The 22,500-nt window shown below is 44.8% G+C and overlaps 2 protein-coding genes across 3 annotated transcripts in view; one reads left to right on the top strand and one right to left on the bottom strand.

Moving 5' to 3' along the window:
* Window positions 1–22,500, top strand: part of jade2 (jade family PHD finger 2) — a 166,840-nt gene that overhangs the window by 53,680 nt on the left and 90,660 nt on the right. For both annotated transcript variants that reach the window (XM_069717296.1, XM_069717288.1), the window contains exon 4: window positions 211–368. In XM_069717296.1, the coding sequence (XP_069573397.1) occupies window positions 211–368 (158 nt within the window). The remainder of the gene's footprint in view (window positions 1–210; window positions 369–22,500) is intronic.
* skp1 (S-phase kinase-associated protein 1) overlaps window positions 1–22,500 on the bottom strand; it is a 140,512-nt gene that overhangs the window by 104,995 nt on the left and 13,017 nt on the right. The gene's annotated exons all lie outside the window — the stretch shown is intronic.

Genomic DNA, 22,500 nt, shown 5'->3' with positions numbered 1-22,500 from the left:
ATGGAAGTTCTTTATAGTCCCTCACATCATCAGGTCAACAACTATCACGTACTTTATCACCTTCATCTTCTTCCTTCTTTATTCCTGCCGCTTCTTTGCTTCTTTCTTTTTCACCTCAATTCCACCGTCCGAAGAAGCAAGACTTTTTGACCATTTAATAACCCCCCTCCCCTCCTACCTTTTTTTTTTTTTTTTTTTCTCTCCGTACAGGTATTTCGTACCGACTTCATCACGGCCATGAAGCTGCCGGACTCGGCCCAGCTCGGCCCCGACGACTTCTACGTGCTGTCCGACCCCTGGAGACAGGAGTGGGAGAAGGGAGTGCAGGTCCCGGCCAACCTGGAGGCCATACCGGAGCCTGTGGTCAGGTAGGACATAATGCACCAAACACACACAAATACAAAACGCACAAACTCATGCAGGAGTTTGTTATGCTGTAAACAACCCCAGGTAGGGATCATGAAAGTCGGTCTATATTTTTCTGTGGCAGTAATTGCTGCCTGTGTGTGCAGGTGTCATCTTGGAAAAGTTTTGAGATTTAAACTTTTGTTTTTCACGACCAGCGCTTCTTTTGAGGGAGAGGGGGAGAGAGGGGGGAGAGAGAGTTGCCAAATTGTCAGTGAACTTGTGAAAAGAAATGTGAAATGCAAAAGTTATAAAAAATTTAATTTTGCCGAAGTAGTTTTTGTTGTTGTTGTTGTTTAATGCGATTTTAATGCGCGCGCTGATATCAAAAGGTCTAATACGCTTTTTCCGACATTACAAACAACGAACACGGTGCAAATGTTCACGGAAAATCTGCCGTTTATTTGTAATAACAGGTGTGGGAATCCTTTACATAATTACGCTCCACGCAATTACACTAATTACCAATATATTTCCAATGGAAAACATGAACACTCGCTCCTGCTCCCAGGAATCTACGATGACATAAACAGAGACCTTTCTACTCTCTAACTCATTCATACACTAACACACATGAAGGAGAAGAACACACACGCACGCGCGCCCGCGCACGCACACATCAAGCTGGTAGGCAGATGTGTGCAGGCATGCACTTGGACCCACTTCCATTCACTGCCATACTGTAGATTAGCCTCGGCTTGCTCTCCCCCTCTCTGTAGTACTACTGCAGCTGCCTCACATACCCGTGTGGTTTGTTTGGCGTTCGAGGAACTAATGAAAATGCTCAGACTGCCTGGTAATGCCTTTTTCACAGACATGTCACACTGCGAGGCCGCACACGCACGCGCACACACACACACACAGGAATTCGGTCTTTTTGGGAGACAGATAAATAAATTATACGGTGGTGTGAGATTCGGTTAACTGTTCTGTATCCACGCCTTTTTGTTCATACCTTTTCCTTAAGAAAACCAGATGCAGAGGAAGATGAAGAAAGATGAGTTTTTGTTCAATTTGGAGCCAAAAAAAACGTCCTTTTTCCCGATCCACACAAGGACCAGAGTGGGAAAGAGTTGCCGTGTTGCGTCGGGTTCGGAAGGGGGGTGGGGGGGGTCAGGAGGTGACGCGGGTGTCCACTAAATAACAGGATTGGTGGTTCGATCCCAAGTTTTTTTTCTCCTCTGGTCGTCCGTTGCATTGAGGGAGTGAATGAGAGGTAAATTGTAAATCGCTATTCAAACGCAAGCATTTATCATTTTCGATTCGCACTCAAGCGAGTTCATATTAAATAAGGCAAAGAAATTGATTTTCAGGGTCACAGCGGCAGCAAAGTAGGAGCTGGTTGGTGATTGTGTTGCGAAAACTGTTTTTCCATGCTTAATAAATTCTCCAAATTAGCAACTGAAAAAAGTCCAGGCAGTTCCCATCACACAGATAAACTCTTTAGATGAACAATATGCAAAGCGTAAATCGAATAATTTCATGTTGCCAGATGAAACCTGATGGGAAAAAAAAACCCGAGCAGTACCTGCAATTAATCTTTCACTTTGCGAGTGAACTCGCTCGTGTAAAAAGTTTTGCTCGAGAAAGAAGACCGAGATCTGAATGACAAAATCTGTTCATCTATAAGATTTGAAAGGATCCAAGTGTCCCCGTCATCAGTGTCGCCGTAGAAACATGTACATACACACTCGTGTGAGCAGCATGGTGCCAACAGAGCCTGAAGGCGGAGAGACGGATGAGACAAATGCGTACTTAAGATAGTTAAGGACAGATGATTGAATGGGGGCTTATCTATTATCTTGTGTGTGATAAAAATGATGAAGTGATTTACAGTGACGCTGAAATGGAGCGATGATAGATAGCCGGTGAGACGGAGGAGAAGAGGGGGTGAGTGTACGTGTCACCGAGCTGATGGTCCTCGTCAGAGCCTCCGACAGCGGTTTGTTCATCTTTTTTTTTTTTTTACCTCTCGTGTTTCATCTCTCCCGCCTCTTCCTCTTCCTCTCTGAGCGTCGGTCTTTGATATGTTTTGGGCTGAAATCAGCACAGGGGCCCGTGACTTCCTCGGTCTCTCCACAAACACGAGCCCTTGTGGTCAGAGGGAATCAGTGGTAGGAAAGCTCATTCCCACACAGTAAGTAATGAGTCTCAGGCATTTTCTTACCAACTGCTGTAAGTGTGTAAATGTGCCAGAGTTGAAGAATACAACTAAAGATTCTGGCCGTGATGTGGAATATAATTAGTTGGTTTTTTTTTTTAAATGTTCAGAAGGATTTAATGAAAATGGTTTTGAAAAAATAAGAACAGTACCTTTGTCCAAAACTGTTACATGATACCCACCCCGACATTTTTTTCCCCCTAAAAACTTTCACTTAACCTAAATGATGTGTGGCCGTGCTTCATTTTTCGCACGGTATTTTCTTTTAATGAACAGTTGAAGGAAGGAAAGCAATAAAAAAAAATAAAAAAAAGTGTCAGAAAAGAAGATTGAGTCCACTCTCATGTCTGTCGGCTAAATTCAAGGCCACAACCAACACTGGCGTCACCCATCGATCTGTAAACTGCCGTTATGAAGCATCGAGTTTGGAGTTTGAGGTGTTATATTAAAAAATAATGACGGGATATATTTCAGATGCGCTGCCAGAAAAGGAATAAGGAGTTACTGTTGTGAAATGCACCGTTATGACCTGTGGAAAAAAAATGTATTGACTTTGTATTTCATCAGAGAAGTTGAATTACAGTCTAGGGAGCCATATGTTGTTTTTTTTTTTTTTAGCCAACCCCTAGTGGCCCTCGGTGGTATTGCAATTTAAGACACTTCCGTAATTGGCCACATTTTTTCAGACCAGGAAGCTCCATCCACTTTTATATAAAGTTTATAGCAACCTATTTTCCTCCGAGAGCTACTTTGACAAAAAGAAAAGTGTCCGAGAGCTACTCGCGTAGCATTTATTCGCATAGCTGAGCTCCACCAAACCAGCTGGATAAGCATTTTTTTTTTTTTTTTTTGTGAGCATTAACAAATTGATACCCCCCCACCACCGGAGCTCAGCAATCCAACGTTTCGTCTCGTTTCGTCGTTCTTCAAATTTTTGCTCATGAAAGAGAACAAACTGAGAAGGAGAAGTTTTAACTGAGGTTCCCTCCTCATCACCCAGCTGTCTTCTTTCCTCTCTTCTTGTTCTCCCTTTCCCTTCCTTTGTCTTTACACTTCTACATCTCTCCCTGCCTCCCTCTCCTCCCCCTCCTCACCGTACCCTCTTCCTTTTGCTCCCTACCGAGCCGGAGGCGCAGACACATTTTGCTTTTTCAATTTTTTTTTTTTTATTTTTTTTTTATGAATAGTGACATCATCTCCAAAAATTGTGAGAGAGGAAAAGAGCTGCGGGCCCCGTCTGGCTTTGACAACACTCCTCGTCCACATGCTCCTCTCTCTCTCTCTCTCTCTCTCTCTCTCTCTCTCTCTCTCTCTCTCTCTCTCTCCTCGGACCAGATTTGGCTGCCGCGGCGTGATTTTCGGTAAAACTGTTGTGGCGGATGGTGAAGAGGTCATTTTGGTTTGATGTTGTTGTTTTTTTTGTTGTTGTTTTTTTTGGGTGCCTCTCAGCACACAGCAGACACAGCGTGAGACGAGTCTCGAGCCGTCCATCTCTGTCCTTTACTTCATATCCCTTTTTTTTTTTCTCTCTCTTCCTCTCCCGTTTCTCTCGTCTCCGTCCTCACCCGCCGCCCTTCATCTTCCTTTATGAGCTCTCTCTCTCTTTTTTTTTTTTCTTTTCCCCTCTGACTTTCCTCTCGCCCCTGCCCCTCTCGGGCCGTCTCTCCTCCTCTCTGTTTTATGTTCTCCCTCCTCCTTTCCTCTTCTGCCTCTTCCTCTCTCCCCGTGCGTGGTTTTTGTCGGGGCCGAGTGGAAGTAATTAGCTGTTGCGTAACACAGGCTGTGTGCAGACAGTGAATGGGGCTTTGGCAGTGACTCGACAGTCTTGGTCCCCAGTGACAACGCCGAACCAGAGAGGGAAATAATTACACATACACTTGAGAAGATCTCTGCCATTTCACGAAATTAAAGAAATCGGATCGTGGTTTTATTATTTATTACTTCATTTTTTTTTTCTTTTTCCGCCTCGGACTGGTGGCCGAGCTGGTGAATGTGAACCCATTGTTTGTGGTTTGGCCAAAAACATGTTGGCTCTGGAAACGGCGTGTTAAGCTGCGGTCGTTGAGAGCATCACATGGAGAGACTCCTTACCAAAGTGGTCGCATGTACTGCCGGACAAAAAGATTGATTATACAGATTTTTCTAAAAGTTTTCTTTTTTTGGGGGGGGGGTCACTCAACTGCTTGATTGGCACGCAAATATTATACAAACTTGTGTTATTTTAAAGGTATCGACTAGCTGATAAACTTCACAAATACTGTGCATGGAAACCATGCGATGTGAAGCTTATGTTAAGTTGACATCACGGGACAGCGAAATACACCATGTGGTTCCTGCCGATGGAAAATTTGTAGGTCAGGTTTCCGGCTGATGTGGTCATATGCAAAAGTTAAGTCCGGCAAGCAAAACCTTCAGTGAAATTCATTTGAAGCCCCTGCCCAGAGAGGAAGGAAAGTTTGAATGCTGATCGAGGATGTAGATACTGTTGTTCGATAAGGCAGCAAGGCCTCGTATGAGGAAAAACATACCGATTACCGTGAAATTCTTGGTCATGATCAGCCACATGAGTACGGTTTTAAATGGTTTGGACACAAATTCAATTCGAATAAAGGGTCTGGTCATGCAGAGTATGCGAGATGTGCCTTAAGACACTTCACCTGTTGATAGTTCACGTCCCAGCAACTTTAGCCGGAGTTATCTTTAAAATGCCGCCCGCACACACGTTTGGTGTTTGGTCTTGCGAGTACGCTCGCATAAAAAAAAAAAAAAAAGCGCGTATCGACTCTGGCGACTGAAAGACAGGTTTACCCTGAAATAAAGTCCACTTCGACTATTAGCCTGCATGCGTTATTACAATCTTGACAGCTGCCAAAAACTGAACACTTTTTTGTTGACACATTTAATCCGATTTTAGGTGTACTTTCTGGACTTGTGAGAGTGACAGACTTGGCAGGTTCAGACTGGATACAAACTATAATTGCTTTGGACCTTCACCAGTAACACTGACTGAGCTGGAACGGGGGCGTTCAGAGGCGGGCGAGCGCGTGTGTCAAGTGTTGCATTCAGGTGCAGGTACCGAGGGAACGGGAACGTAATTTTTGAATAGATGCGTTCCACTGGAAACATCATTTGATTTGTAAAACTGATTGAACAGGCTGTTTCTCTACATGTGTACGCAAATACGGGAACACGCACTCTTGCTCGACACGCACACAAACGCACCCTTTCGCTGGCGCAAGTCAGACGGTGCAGCAGTGGGGTCAGAAGGCTAATCGGCTACTAATAACTCAGTGACTGTCACCCAGACACACGCATATATACACAGATAATGGCTTAAAGCGAGCCTGAGGGCAGTTGGATAGACGGAGAGAAGGACAAATTGCCGGAGTGGAGATGGAGGAGCGTCTAAATGTCATGTATGGCAAAGCTTCAGCTATATTTAAAGCTTAAAAAAAAAAAAAAAAAAAAGCGTACCTTGACATTTGCAGTTGTTGCTGAATGTTTTCGGTTTTCTTTCTCCACCAAGGTTCTTTTTACACTCTGAGTTTAATAAAGTTCTTATGTTTTGCCTTGAAATTGCTTTTTGAAATCGCTAACATTTTTCGTTCAATTAAAGCGACACCGCAAGCCACAGGCTAGCTCATTACGGTACTGCCGTGTTTTTAGTGAGGAATGTTAAGGACCGAATAATATCTTGTTTTCATTCTTTGTTTGGAAAAGACTTTCTTTGTCGAATACAATCCGTGTGAACTCTGAAAAGACAAAGGTGTATGTTATGTATGTACTTTGTACTATGTATGTCTTTGGAAAAAAAAAAAAAAAATCTCCGATACTTTCCTCAGAAAAATAATCCAATTGTATAACTCTTCCCGTATGGAGAGAGGAAAGAGAGTTAGGAAGAGGTAGGATAAATGTGACATTTGGTTTTCATCTGCTGTTAAACTGACCAAGAAAAATGGCCGGCGAAAGGTCACGACAAAAGCAGTGATGCGAGTGCATTAATGACACGCATAAAACAAAAAGGAAAACAGGGAGGGAAGGAGAAATAGTGTTGGTTAGATGACTGAACGGCTCCCGAAGGATGAAAACCGTCTGAACCAGCTGCCGCCAACAATTATGGAATGTTTCGCTTTCACAAGCATTGATTGTACACACATTTCATCTAAGTGCATGTTTCGTGTCACAATGTTCACAATAACATCTGGAAATTCCCCCCGGACACCCTCTACTTTTTCCAAAACAGCTCTTTATCTGATAATAAGATGACTAAGAGCAGCATCATCAGCTTCTTCATGCTCGGGGTCAGCGGGTGCACATGAACTAATCGCTTCCACACGTACCGCTGGCGTTCGTTGGTAGTCTGTTTGGACTGTGATACTCTCGATTCGTGTCGGACAGTTAACGGGATGGTCTGTATGCACGTGTTCTATGTGTTCATTGCGTTGGCCTGGGATTGAAAACACAGGACTGAATAATCGGCCTGTCACGGACGTATCACTGAAGTACATCACTAGAATCAAAACAAATAATAATGCATGAGTCAACCGACTGGATAGTTCACTCTGTAATTGAATTTGAATTTTAAACTCATTGCGGAAGTGAGTTTGGGTCGCTGTGTACCTTCATTCACGACAAGGGCAGTCGGCATTTAGGATTCAAGCACTCAAACAAAATGCTGTGAAGTGAATATAGTGTACAAGATGATACAGGCGGTGATTCTGGAGGCTAATCAGCATCAGTGTTTCGGACGGGAACAAGTTGTAGATGAGTTGCCGACTGCTTTCCCAGATCTCTCACTACACTGCTGATTGATGGGATAATCTACTGACTCCACGGCTTTGTAAATACAACCTGGATTCTTTGACGATGTTAATGGTAGCCAGGCTGGTTGAACTGCTGAGTGAATGACTTGACTGTCTCTGTAATGGGTGGATGTAGAGATAAATTGACGACTTGCTAACCAGAACGATGACTTGGATGGATTGCTTACAGACAGATGGGGTTACGGCAAAAAGCCAAAATTCACCCACATTAACTCATCACCGCATTGCTATGTGGGGTCAACTGGTGTATTTGTGACCGCAGGCTGTTTTGGTTGCCTTTGGCTGGATGAGTGGATAAGTGAACATGAGCTCTGTGTTTCTTTTAAGTATAGGCTAAGGAGCCAAATTGGGCCCTTGTTGTCTGTATCTGTTGGTTCCCCATGACAAAACTAATAACATGTTCTAGTGAGAAATAGCTTTTGATCTCTTTCCTCGGGGAAGGGCTTTAATGAACTTCCCACTGAGGCTGGAGGGGAATTATAATGGCAAGTAAAGAAATATGATAATAATAATAGATGCTCGTTTCTGGATGAGTTCACTGAGTCAATGGGTACATCTTTCACTACAGTTTATGGAGACAACTCTTCTGACTGCGCCCTGCCTGGTGGATTGAGTCATGAACTGGCTGAGTGACTGATCAGGGTGCTGGCTGACGGATTTATTGAGCAAACGATAGGCTTGCCGGTTTATATGTGCTTGCCACTTGGCTGATTGGTTTCTTCCCTCAGGTTTTTTTATTGACCTAATGAAAAAAAAACTGCACGGAGGTAAGATCCCTGTGTTGTCTTTGCCGTCAACCGAGTGCAAATTCTCAGCCCCTCTCAACACTTGACTGGGTCAGTGGGGCTGTCGCTGACCACATTTCGGGCTCCCCGCCTCAGTGGCTGACCGTCCCGAGTGACTGCTTGCCTGGGTGGCTCGCTCGTCAACCACCTGGCAGAACAGCGACCTCCTTGACTGACTGAATGGACGAGTAAAGGCTCAATGATGGCTGTCTCATCACCACAGTTTGCGGCTGGGTCTCTGAGTGCATTATTAATCACATAAAAGACATAACTCAGTTTGCTGGATGACTAATATCTGGCAGTCTGAGGGAATTTTTCTGTTTGTGCTTTTGGCCAACTGAAAATCGCAATGACTGTTAGAGTGGTCCACTTTTATTTTTAAGGACAACTGACTGTATTGACTGACTTGTTGGCCGACCTCTCTGAATCGACAAGAGTTGACTGAATGACTCGTTGCCGGCTCGGCTGGCAGGCCGACTCTCTGACCACAGGGACTGATCGTTGGCCAGAACCAAGTTGATTTTCTGGTTCCAGCGGGTGAGTCAGCCACCAGCTAAACTCATTCACCTCTGGCAGCTTGCGGGCAAAGACTGGCTTCGGTCTGCATGGGACTGGAACCTGAAATTTAGACATTTTACATCTAAACAATAGGTTTAATTCGCTGAGGTGTGTGTGTGTGTGTGTGTGTGTGTGTGTGTGTGTGTGTGTGTGTGTGTGTGTGTGTGTGTGTGTGTGTGTGTGTGTGTGTGTGTGTGTGTGTGTGTGTGCGCGTGCTTTGGAGCTGGTAAAGTAGCCTGCCAAAACCTAAATGTGCTGGCATGTTCCTCCTCCACGTTCCCCACCCAGAGATTCCGTTGGCAGTTTTTGATTTATTTAACCTTTATTTAACCAGGGTGCCGTTATTAAGTACCATTGACAAAACAACTAATTTGGAGGCTTGACCAAAAAGGTAATAACTAGCTGATGCTAGAACAGGGAAAAATGGAGGAGAAACCAGTCTAAATTGATAAATGAATGCAGTTTTTCTGAAATTACATCGGGTGCGAAACATTTCTGTGTGTGTGTGTGTGTGTGTGTGTGTGTGTGTGTGTGTGTGTGTGTGGTGTGTGTGTGTTCACCAACCTAGCATGTGTGGCTGGTGCTGTTTACTGCGGGCCTCTCGTGGGCTGAGTGTAGGTTGGTTTTGTGTGTGTGTGTGTGTGTGTGTGTGTGTGTGTGTGTGTGTGTGTGTGTGTGTGTGTGTGTGTGTGTGTGTGTGTGTGTGTGTGTGTGTGTGTGTGTGTGTGTGTGTGTGCGCGTGCGCGCAGGCGTCTTTGTTGTTCCGCACATGGATGTCATGTGTCATGTGAGTAAACCCAAGAGCCATGTGTGGGAGTCTGGACAATGTGTGTTGAGGCGCCCGCATTGGCGGATGCATGTAAGTGTGTGTGTGTGTTTGTTTGCGTGTCCGTGTGTGATACATGCGAGTTATTCCTCGGGTAATTTCTCATAAACACTGATACATCTCACATGGGAATATCACCCACCTCCTTCTCTGGCTGTGCTACACTAACCCTCTCTCTTATTTAGGCACACACTCACAGCCTTGCCTTTCCAACTATGTGGGGACCGCTCATTGAAGTACTGCATTCCTGAGCTCCCTCATCCCAAACTTAGTCGTCACATTAAGTGCCTAACCCCAACCCTTACCCAAACGCATGTCTGACTCACCCCGTTCTAAAGGGAAATGACAACCCTAACCTTCGAGCAGCAAACCTACGCAATGAAAACAGCATTTTAATGATTTTTGTATCTCGTAATAAGGCAGGTCTGCATGTTGTTGTTTTTTTTTTTGTCTTTTGCAGGGATTTAGCCATTTTAATTCCAGGGCTCGCCTACGTGCAAATGTTTCACCAAAACGAGTTCCCCCCACACTATTTTGCAAAAACGCTGTCGCTGAATCCTAGGAGTAGTGCCGCCTGAAAAGATTTTGATTGGTTTAAAGAAGTCCATACAAGCTAGAGCTAAGCCTAACTTAAAGCTAATTCTAACCTGAACCTTTACCTTTCCTCTCTTGACATAGAATTAACCCGTAACAACTAATTTATGTTCATCAACATGACATATTCAAATGTTTTTTTTCACCTTTGCTTTTATTTAGTAAACGTTGAATCTTCAAATAGTTCCCGCCTCTATCTCTACCAACCTGCCTGCAGTTCAAGCTGGCAGCTTGATGATATGGAAAGCCCTGCCTCGCAAATTAATGGGATCGGTTCCTTAGGTATGTGATGTAAGAAACCCCGGCTGTCTGAATCAGTTTTTTTCTCAGCCATGGACTTGACTGCTTAGACTACTGCCGATGAGTCTTGTAGCATCTTAAAAAAAAAAACATGTTAAGAAGGTTCGAAAGTTGATTTTCATTAAGGGTTTTTGTGGGGTCCAACATTTTGGTCCTCGTGAAGTCATCGGACCCAAAAAGCTAATGGGGGCTCACCAATACAGAAAACAAGAACCAGCTCTCACACACATATCCACTTAACTGTCTTTCTTTAGAGGAAGGGCTGCAACTCTATCCAGTTGCAGTAGCAGATCAAAGCCCTTTGCCTTCTGCACTGTGGGTTCTGCAACATCTGGACCACGCTGTCCGCCTTTCCCAACCGACCATCTGCCCGCTCCACTTGACTGGTGTGTGTGTGTGTGTGTGTGTGTGTGTGTGTGTGTGTGTGTGTGTGTGTGTGTGTGTGTGTGTGTGTGTGTGTGTGTGTGTGTGTGTGTGTGTGTGTGTGTGTGTGGAAGGGAGACGGAAAGAGAGCCAGACACATGAGACGATAGTAGATAGATGATTAAGTTCCCCTGCTCTCTTTCTTCCACTGATCCTTTGTGTTTGTGTGTGCACACTCAATTTGACTAACTGTCACCCTTAATGTCGTTTCCTTTGTATCGGTACGTCTTCCTTCCTTTTTTTTTTTTTTTTTTTTTTTTACCCTCTCTGGGTCTCAGGTTCTTGCTCAGAGACACTCCAGCTAGGTTGTTGTAAGTACCAGCTTATTAAATTTGTATCCCTCTTTAAACCCACCTCTTTGTCTCTCGGTCCCCCCCGCCCCCCCCCCTCGCCAGCATCCCCGGCCTGGTTGTCAAGGTGAGACCATTGACTTTAACGGTCACATTAGGGAGCCTGGTGCACCCTGGCCGGCCACTTAAACCCCAACCGCCTCCAGGAGAGTAAACACTGTTTACTGCTGCTGCTTCTCCCTGCGGAGCCTCATGAAATAATTTTCATCGATTTGGATGGCTGGACGGATAGAAGAAAATAAAAAATAAACCGAGAAATGAATAGATGGGACACTGATAGACATGGACATTTTATCTCTGTGTTGTGAACAGCGAGACTAAACTGTGTCCGATAATGTGACTTTCACGCCTGTATCGAAACATCAAAGACTCGAAGGGAACTTGATCTGATTTATTAGTCAGCAGAGATGCAGCATAAAGGCGGGTTTGTCTCAACAAATACTTTTTAAAGTATAGTAGAGTGTTTTCCTGCAGGTGTTTTTCCTTTGGCCCCGAAGTGAAAAGCAAACCAAAATATTTTGGTATGTTACCTAATGAGCAGCCAATATTTGGATTTGGCACAATGCGGCGAAGGAGGAACAGCAGCAGAAAGCTCCCGTAACAGCGCAAGCAGAAAAAAAATCTGCTGCATATTTGTTGTGAATTTTGGCTTCACTTGGCTGGAAAATGACTTCTCGCTCCTGTTTGGTTAAAAGGGAACAGATGTGGTGAAAGTGGTGATTCTGTTGTAATTTTTCTGACCACAACTTCCCCAACCAGCAACACTGACACTCCTCGTGCCCCCTAAATTATATCTTAGCAAATGGAAACAAAAGCAAAGTTTGAAGTTCTTCGGTGTAAATGTTTGTACAAATGGTTTCACCAATGCACAAATTAGCATATGATGTCATATGACCCTTATGACAGCGGCTCCCGTAAAGACCTGTTTATCAGTACCCATTGTAAACGGCGGCCTTCTTCGTAGCCTCTCATTGCCTCACTTTCTTTTCACTCTCGTAGGTGTAAAGAAAACAAAAGGAGAAAGTGAGAGGGAGAAAGAGGAAGTAATGGAGATACCTGTGAGAAAGTCGTCTGGGAAATAGATGAATGGGGGGATGGGGGGGAGGAGGGGAACGAAAGAAGAGGCAAAATGAAGGGATGGAGACGGAGATTGGGGGTTTGGAGTGAATCATCCGGAGAATGAGGGATAGACTCACTGCGGGGAGGAGGGTTGTTGATGGTGGAGGAACTGCGGGAATAAGTAAACAAACAGGTAGATGAGGCGGTTGAGTGGAGCGATACAACAGCAGCAGATCTGCTGGGAATGACAACGGGGGAGTGGGGAAGAGGGGGGGGGGTGGACACACACAACAGAGCGTCGCCATCGCTTTAGCGAATAACAGTAGTACCCTCGTCCGTCTCTCCTCCCGTGTCCCTCGTGTTGCCCGTCCGCTGTTTTTTTTTTTCCCCGTGTACAGTATGTGGGTTTAATCGAAGCTTTCAGGCACAGAATTAAAGCAAGTGGGAATGTATCTCAGAGGAGCAGACTTGAAGCGGCGTGCCCCCCTAACGCAAAGAAGAAATTGAAACAAAGCTCATCAAAAAAGGCCCAGCGGCAGGCGGGGGAGACTTTTTAAGGTTCCATCATCATCCCGAGGACACGTAGAGTTAACGGAAAAATAAAATAAAATAAAAGCCTTATTCTAGTGTTGTTTACTTTTCAAGAAGTAGGATTCGAACTTTTGAGCGTACACCGGATTAAATGTTTGGTCTATAAAATACAACCAACAGTCCAAAATTACTTGAATTCATTGTCAAAATAGTTTCTCAGAAGAAAATACAGCAAATTCACCCGAACTTGATCTTCACGTGGCACCTTTGGATGAAAGCGTGGCGGCGATGACGGGTGGACACACTGGCTGCACCTGTGGCCTGGTTTTTCCCGAATGTGAAGGTGGTGTTTGTGTCTTTGTGTGCGACCGAGCTGAGCATGTTTTTAGCAGCCGCTGTCGTCTGGAGCGCTGATGGTGGGTGGTGGTGGGTGGGGTGGGGTGGGTGGGGGGGTGTTTTTGAAGTGCTGGTGGGCTTACTGGAAGTGTGTCAGACAGGAGAGGAATGCAGGAAGAGGGTGGGAGTCGGAGTGTGTGTGTGTGTGTGTGTGTGTGTGTGTGTGTGTGTGTGTGTGTGTGTGTGTGTGTGTGTGTGTGTGAATAAGAGAGATGTATTGAGACCGGGGCAAGAGTAGCCCCCTTACCCTTTATGTGGGCATATGTGTGTGTTTGGACATGCCTGCGTGCGTGCGTGCCCAAGGCATCATCGCTTCGACTCCATTACTCCCCCTTCCTCCCCCCCGTCTCAATTTCAAAGCCCGCAGGGGTTTCCCACAGTGTCTCCACTAATAAAGTTGTGGGTTTGGTGCCCAGAGAGATCTCCGTCTTCAGTATATAAAGACAAACCCCTGAGTAAATAGAAAACAACTGCCTACCTTTCATGTTTAAAATGTATATTAAAATGTGAAAGGTAAGAGTTTTCCCATGACAACAGTGATTAAATCAAGAAACATCTTTACCGTCCCTCCGGAGTAAATTTGATTCACAGACACCGAAAGAAAAGGAAGACGTACTACAAAAAACTGATACTTACTTGATATGTAAACATCCTGGGCTCCCCTGGGCCTTTAAAAAAAAAAGAAGAAAAAAAAAAAGACTGAAATAATGATTGATGTGTTAATATTCATACTACTAAAAAGCCAGTCAGCTGCAGCGCTCAGTCGGAGCCCCCCTGTGGCTCAGATCTAGATCAGCTTCCTTTAAATGCGAAGCGTCGCAGAAGAATAAAAACAGTTATGGCATCAAAAGAATCAAAGTCTCTACAGATTATGAGCAGATCGTTTCCCGTCTTTCCTCAGCCTGGTCAGGTTGACACTCTTCTCTCTTTGGGTACCTTGAGTTTTTTTTTTTTTTTTCTCAGAATCCACGCCAATTACTGGACTGTTCTGCCAGGCAGTTCATAAGAAGTGACTTTCATGTCAGCAGGTTGAAAGAGAAGTATGTCTTACCAAAGTTAGAGGCCTGTTAGTCTGTAATCTTTTATAACACCGTCTTTACTCCGATGTTAAAACAGCTCAGTCATTAAGGATAACAGTTTAAGAGCAACGAATGTTCTTGCTAATAGTGCCCAACTGGGCCAGTCTTACTTCTCAAGTGGCCATAAAATAAATCTAAATCATTAAGGTGGGGGGGCGGGGAAGGTATCTCCTTGATCAGAGAGAACTGGGATCGATATATCAACGGCAATGTGAAGTGTGAAAACTCCACGACAGCAAAGCAGAATTTCTTCTTTTTTTTTTTTTTTTTTTTTCTTTTTTTTTTGTACAAAGGAAAGTGTCATGCTGATGTTTGGAAAATCACTTGAACAAAGCAAGTGATTTCTGTTTGAACGCTCGCTCCAACAAACCTCCAAACGTCGGCTGCGGACGTCGCCAACCCCTCTTTTATCCTCTTAACTGGAGGCCAGGTGTGCGTGTGCGTGTGTGTGTGTGTGTGTGTGTGTGTGTGTGTGTGTGTGTGTGTGTGTGTGTGTGTGTGTGTGTGTGTGTGTGTGTGCGTGCGCGCCTGCCAGCTGGAGAGAAAGAGGTGAGGTACAAACAGAAAACTGCCACCAGACAGGCCTTCACACATCTGGCTGTAACTCCACTGTGGCTGTTTTTTTGTTAATTAACAGGGGAAGAAGGTTAATGAGGAACTGACATCATAAAAGACAGTAAATTAAAGGACTAAGAAAAGCCACGTTGTTGTTTTTTTTTCTTTTTTTCTTTCTGTCGCAGATTCATTTTGTGACCCGTGATTTTTAAAACAAATTCAAGAGCGGGGAGGCACAGCAGCGTTATGAATGTAATCTGTTCAATCTTAAAGACAATATTAAAGGTAATTGTCTAGCCCCATTAACATAAATGCAGAATATTAGCGACATCCCTCAAGGTAATTCAATACAGCCTGATAATCACACCGAATGGTCTTTTTATTTCACTTAACTTGACATTATGCTCATGTTCATTGTTGTCTGGTTTATGATTTTTAATTTCAGTTGATCATTTGTGCGTGACGCACCTGTGATGTAATTTGCAGTTGAAATGAAAGCGTTAATTGTAGCAGTTAATATTATTTTTTTTTTTACTCATTAAATAAATGTGTGTGTAATAAAAGGTGACCAGTGGCGTTGTTGACCTCTAGTTGTGCTGTGGAGCATCCCTGATGCCTTAAAGTGGCTTCGATGCAACTCTACACTTTTGGACTTCGAGGCCCGCTCCCACAGCGGGTTCTTTAGGCACGTGATGTATGAAACTCTGGCAGCCCGATACAGACTATCACTGCAGTACCAAAGTGGAAACTCTCAGCAACGGAGTTGGCTGCTTTTTTTTTTTTTCCGCTGACGATCGGCCTACGTCTTGTCGCTTATCAAAAAAAACCACAAAAAAAAACAAAACACCGCATTGACGTTTTCTCTCGGTTAAAAACATGATTTTTCTTGGAGGCGGAGACGACGGTAGTGCCCATTCGGAATTGGTCCTGTCTGTGGTCACAAAATGTGTCACTGGGCGCCACATCAGACCTAAATCGGTCACCATTCAGGATAATTCAAAAGAGCAACTATTGTGTAATTAACTGCTTAATTAACCTACAACATAACTAATACGATGCAGTGTCATTCTGGTTTTTGATCACCTGCATTAATCCACACTTCTTATTTTGTGCTGTAAAGCAATAATGCAGATTTTTTTTTTTTTTTTTTTTTGTGCAACTGTTGCCTCAGTGGCACGCAACGCAAGGGTCAGCGGAGGCTACTACACGTCTCGGCAACCACCCCGTTTGTTTATGGTAATTACGCTAATCTCACAACATGAATATGCTAATAAAATACTGATGTTGAAAATGCTACACTTAGCACCTTGAGTGTGTAGCAGATTGCAGGTTTGTGCTGTATTTGCTTGAGAAATGTTGATTTAGCAAAAGAAAAAGGAAAAAAATAAATAAATAAAAAAGTCGGGTGAAAAAAAACAACCTCCCCCCAAAAAACCTCGCGTTGGCAAAAAGACAAATTGCCGGCAGCGTAGCTGGAGGCTCTGCAGTGAAGCGGCTCTCGGCGTCGAGGCGCTGAAGGAGCGGAGGCAGAAAAGCCGGGCCTATTGACTCTCGTCCCGGGTCGACACCAGAAGGACCCACGTACGGAGGCGGGACTGAAGCGCTCCATTTTAATCGTCCCCTTCTTCTTTCTCTTTTTCACTTCCCACCCTCTCCATCCGCGTCCCTCGCAGGGCCGTTTGGCGTCGGCTCACGGACGAGGAGGGTTCAGGTCGGCTTCCGCGCGAGCTCCGGTCCGCTTTTCTGAGCGCGGGTTTTTGGCCCGCGACCTTCTCGCCATCACGCCGAGACGATGTCGGTGCCGCGCTGCTCCGAAAGCGCGACAACCGCGTCTCGAGCCAGACCCGCCCGTGTCGGATGTGCCCGACACTGCCAAGAGGTGTCACTCGGGCCGCCGAGGTTTCAAGCAGCGGCTCTCGCGCCGAGAGCTTTATCTATTCTATTTTTTTAATCTTCGATGTACCGTTCAGTTTTTGTTTTCTCGCCTCACCGTCTTGTCTTTTGCGCTCTCTTTCTATCACGCCGGCTTCTTTTTTTTCTCTGACGAAAATTCCCGGGCCTAGTTTGCACACGAGTAACAAAAGGGCAAACATGCGAGAACAGGGAAGACAATATGTATGAATTTTTTTTTTTTTTTTTTTTAACAAGCCAAAAGTGTTTGGACGGTCCACAAGGTTTTGGAAACTGTCTGGAGAGATTTGATAGTCAGTTTGATACTCAGCAATTTCGATTTGTCCAAAGACGTTTTCACTGAGTTCTGGTCTCTGCTCAGGCCACACACACACACACACACACACACACACACACACACACACACACACACACACACAAAGAAGGGAAAACCATTTCTTTATAGACCGTGCTTTGTGCATTGTCACTCTGCAACAGGAAAGGACCGTCCCTGAACCGTTGCCAAAAAGTTGGAAACGCGCTATTGTCTAAAATGTCATTGTGTGCCGTAGAACAAAAACTCAGACCAAAAGCACGCGAGTGTACGGACACGGGTGTCCAAAACTCTTTTAGACAAATAGTGTGCGTAACGGACAAACGCTTGGTCAGTGTCCGTTCCTGTCAAGACAGTCTTGGCCCCGTCCCGCCCCGTGCGGTCACAACCACGACCGTCCTCACTAACTTTCAGTACATACGGGTACGCCCGTCTCGCCGGCGTTCCCAGAAGCGGCTCGCCGCGCTGCTCCGCCGAAGATGGGCAAGCGAGTCTATTTCTGACGGAAGCCACCGGGAGATCGCGGCGACCTGGATCAGAGCAGATCGGTCCGGGCGGGAAGTTTTGTCGAGAAAACAAAATGTAAACGCCCGCGATCGCACTCCCGGTCCTAAAAAAACAACAACAAAAAAACTTCACTACGTCGCCGTCCAAACCCCGCAGTCTCAATTTGGACAAGAAAAGCGTTCTCCTCCCGCTTACAGACGCGGTGTTTGAAATAGTTCCACGATAAATTCGCATTTTGACTTCGTCTGCAGGCTGCAGCGGGAAGTGACGACGGTGACCACAAAACGGACGAAAAAGAAACCGCTTCGCGACAGAGGCGCGGGGAATCAAGGAAACCCCGACCGAGTGAGGAAGTGAGATAAAAAACAAACAACAAAAAAAAAAAAAAACCGCTCCGCGTCTGACAGGCCGCAGGTGGAAAGTGTGAAGCGGCGCAGAGGACGGAACGAGGTCGCGACCGACCTGACGGGCACGTTGTCGTTGGAGAACCCATGTTCTTCCGTTTACTCTTTTACTTTCCTCAGCTTCTCCTCGACGAGCTGATTAATTGTGTTTTATGGGCGGACTGTGTGGCGTTTGTGTGTGTGTGTGCGTGTGTGCGTTTTGCGTGGCGTGGAAAGTCAAGCCTAGAGGTTATTCGTCTGCTGATGAGCGCCCGTGGCCGCGTGTTAGAATGCAGAGCTCATGACTCTTCCACTCTTACGCTTGTTAAGAGTGTTGACAATGAACCAGTTCAGGACAGTTTATTGCAGCTAATTGGTTGTATACTCCATTCCCAGAAACTGTATCACTCTAACTCAAACGCACGCACACGCGCACTCTTGCTTCATGCTTGACAACATGACGGCAAAACCACAGCTCCCCCCACCCACCCCCCACCCCCCTCCTCCACCCCGCCTTGCCCACAGCCACCAACTGGTTTGCGTTAATATTCATGACCTGTATGTGTTTCACAGAACTCGAAACACTTGACTGTCTGCTTCCATCGTTGTCTCTTCGCCTTGTGTGTCTGTGTGTGCGCGTTTGTGGTGTGTAAGGCGCCATGGGAGCAACAACTCTTCATTCTGTATTTATACTAGTCCACCCCCACCTCCTCCCCCCCCCATCCACCTCCTCTCCTCCTCCTTTCCCTTATCTGCTTGTCTGCATTCAGGGCAGCGCGCGGGGCTTTGATAAGGAGAAGGAGTGAGTTAGAAGACTCTTCTGGCCGTTCTTCTGAAATAGAAGATAGCGGTATTATAAATCACAGATTAAATTAGATTAGATTTGATTAGATTAAGTCTGATTAAATCGTCCCTGTTGGGAAATCGGGTCATTGCTTGCAGATAGCAGCCTGCGGGGGGGGGGGGGACAAAAAGAATAAAAATAAAAGCACGCGAATGAAAAAGGGTACAAATGGAGGACTGGGACAATAAGACAACCTACATCATTGCACGACAAGATTGGTTTCTGATAGCGGGTGCTCTATTAGAGGCATCATTACTAAGCAGTTGCTGCCCCGATGAGCTAAAAAAAAAAAAAAAAAGGATTTCCTTTGGAATCTTTTTTTTTTTTTTTTTTTTTTTATCTCTTTTTGGTCATTAATTCGACTCAATTTCTTTTATAGAGTGCCAAATCACAACATGCGTCTTCTCAAGATACTTTCCACGGCGAGGTCGAAAACTCACAACGTTTCAGAGAGAAACCCAACAATTCAACAATTCCCAGAAACGCAACAGCAGGGAAAAAAAAAAAAAAAGTCTTTCACAGATTTTTTATTTTTTTTTTTTGGCTTTTTGCCTTTATTTGCTAGTGACAGTAGAGATCCAGACAGGGAACATGAGGAGAGAGAGAGAGAGATACGTCAGCTGGAATTAAACTGGGGACACTGCGGCCAAATGGCATGCATCTTAACCGCCGGGGCCACCAGGATGCTTCAGGCTTCTCATTTCAGCCGGCGCTGTCAGTCGCTTTCGCCGGCTAATCGACGGTGAGAGAAAACGCCGCCAGCAGATTGTGTCAGTCGTGGCTGATTTAATGGTAACGCCCTCAGCAGTTTGCCAAAAGGCCAAAATACAACTATTGGGTGTTGTCTGGTTGACGCGCTCTCTGCCGGCTGGCGTCTGTGCGATGGGTCGTGGAATCACCTCTCGGACAACAACGTATCGCGCGAGTTTACTTTTTTTTTTTTTTTTTTTTCTTGATCCGGTTTCGAGCAGTTTCCGTGTTTGAAATCGCCCAGTTAAACCTCTACGTATGTGAAAACACGCAGAGTTGATCAGTTCGCTACAAGCAGCATGTACATACTTGTTACTTTACCATGTCAAATTCGCATTTGAATCGGCATTTAACGTCTCCTGCTCCTCGTATCAACCTCCCGCTTGTTGCCGACGGTTGTCGGCATCAAGAAGGTTACGCAATCGGCACTATTTCTGTATATTAAGCGAGCAGCCGGTGGTTACAGATCTCAGTCTAACCTTTGGGTTTTTAACTTTGAATATTTGAACGCGTTGAAAGATGATTGGAGGTGAATTCGATGATTTGATTTGATTTGATGCTTAATTCCGAGTCGCTATTGTATCCCAACTTTATTATTACCTACTGAGAAGGTCGCAGGTTCGCTGTGAGGCAAAGAGGTGACGAACACACAGCTCTGCCTTCCCGTGTGTGTGTGTGCGTGTGTGAACATATATATGTTGAAGCCTCAAATACAGAAATGTAATCCTTTCTATCAAGTTGGCGGAGAAAGGGCTTAGTGATGAGCGTATATACACACACACACACACACACACACACACACACACACACACACACACACACACACACACACACACACACACGTAGCACATACACGCTATAATGCATTGCATTTGTTCCTGGAGAAATGTGAGTCATCCTCATCCCACAGCAGGTGAACAACTATTTACACACACACACACACACACACACACACACACACACACACACACACACACACACACACACACACACACACACACACACACACGCACGGAGCATGTCCAGTAAGTTTCATGACATCATCCCAAAAAACAGGATTGCATGCGAGGGGTGAAATTACCACCTTTTGTCTCCGTGACCTCCCCTCTCTTTTCTCTTTCCTTTTATTATCTCCCTGTTTGCTGGTTTCATCTCATCTCACTGCCTTTTACAGCTCTCTCTCTCTCTCTCTCTCTCTCTCTCTCTCTCTCTTTTTGTTTTCATCTCTCGCTCCGTAGCCCTCCTATCTCTTTTCTCTCACTCTCCGGTCTCTTATCTTTTAAGGGAGCTTTTTAAAACAACTCCCACACGCTTTACTCTGATCTGCCTTTACAAAAAGCACAGAAGTAAAACACATGCACACGCACACACAAACAAACACACACACACACACACACACACACACACACACACACACACACACACACACACACACACACACACACACACACACTAGAGCTTTCTTAAACATACACGCATATTGTACCTATATGCATAAAGACGTTTCAGACAAACGTGCATAAATACCGACACCATCTCAGAATCATAAATGATAATAAACAAACACACACACACACACACACACACACACACACACACACACACACACACACACACACACACACACACACACACACACAGAGAGAGAGAGAGAAGAGCAGAGGCTAGGCAGTGCTATCGGACTGAAAGCCCGTCAACATGTTTTTCCACACAAGACCTTTTATTTGCTCTGCGGTCTATTTTTTTTTTCTGCAGCGTTTTATTGGCTCTGAATGAGGAGACACATTTTTCAAACCCCCGGCCGTAGTGTCACAGCAAACCAAAGGGCAACCAAAGCTGTCAAAATGTGCCGGAGCAGTCTCCATGTTTTCATCATCCTCGTGTTGATCTCGGGACTTTAATACGGTGACATTCCCACTTGTGGCTTTAAAAAAATAAATAAATAAATAAAAAAAAGTGGCGTACGGCTGTAAAATATCTCTTTAATATGCAGCAGACGTGTAGTTTCAGTTGTGGCGAATGACGGACGACTCCATAAAGTTGTGTTTCCATTTTCAAACTCAAACATCTCAAGAAGTTAGAGGAGTTGTTTTTTTTTTTTAGATATGAGGCAATATGGCCACAAATGAGATGGCACTGATTAAAAATCAACCCCTGATATTGAACACCTGATTTTAGAATAAAACAAGACGGGAAAACAATCAAAGAAACAAACAAAAGACGAGTCAATAAAATATAAATGCTGAAAATGTTACCATCCCAATGCCCTAATAACCAGTGGATCAGTTAATAACTGAATAGGCGTTCCTTTATTCTGTGATCTTGTAGTCTCGTCAAGTTCTTGGATGGAGTTTAGATTTTAAGATTTATTGAGGATTATTTTCCAGACCACCAGAAAACTAATAAGTACGAGCGCCTTTAGCAAACAACACCGAAATAACTGTCAATAAATGTATTGACTTTGAATTTAATGAGACAAGTTGAAAAAAAGAATCTATTGGAGCTAGAGTTTTGTTGGAGCCGGCCCCTAGTGGCCCTCAGTGGTATTGCACTTCCGGATTGACTTCCCCGTTTTGATTCGGATACAACGTCCATTTTTTTGTTTTTTTTGCATACAGCCTCTGTTATAAACTCATATTTTACAGCATTATAATCCGCTGTGCAGTGTTTTGGTCCCATAAGCCTTCAAACTGGATGTGTTCATTCAGACTTTACCGGGTTTCTCTTCTCACTGCGACCTTTAACTCCACACCATCACTCTTGCGAGGGTATATATATATTTTCTTTTTTAAACGCAGCCCTGTTTTTGTCTATCGGTCGAGTAAGTGTAGCACGAAACCCACCGGCTAGCAATATTAGCTCTAACGATAATATTTTTATGTTGGGCAGTGTGTCTGCTCTGCAGTAAGCCGAATGAGGGAGGAGTTTCTGTTGACAGAGCTGCACA

The sequence above is a fragment of the Brachyistius frenatus genome, unplaced genomic scaffold (genome assembly GCF_029030835.1).
Source record: "Brachyistius frenatus isolate BFR_SWC_R1_liver_20210118 unplaced genomic scaffold, ASM2903083v1 Contig_5, whole genome shotgun sequence".
Classification (NCBI taxonomy): Eukaryota; Metazoa; Chordata; class Actinopteri; family Embiotocidae; genus Brachyistius; species Brachyistius frenatus.
The sequence above is the reverse complement of the archived record's forward strand: the minus strand, read 5'-3'. Positions and strand labels throughout refer to the sequence as shown.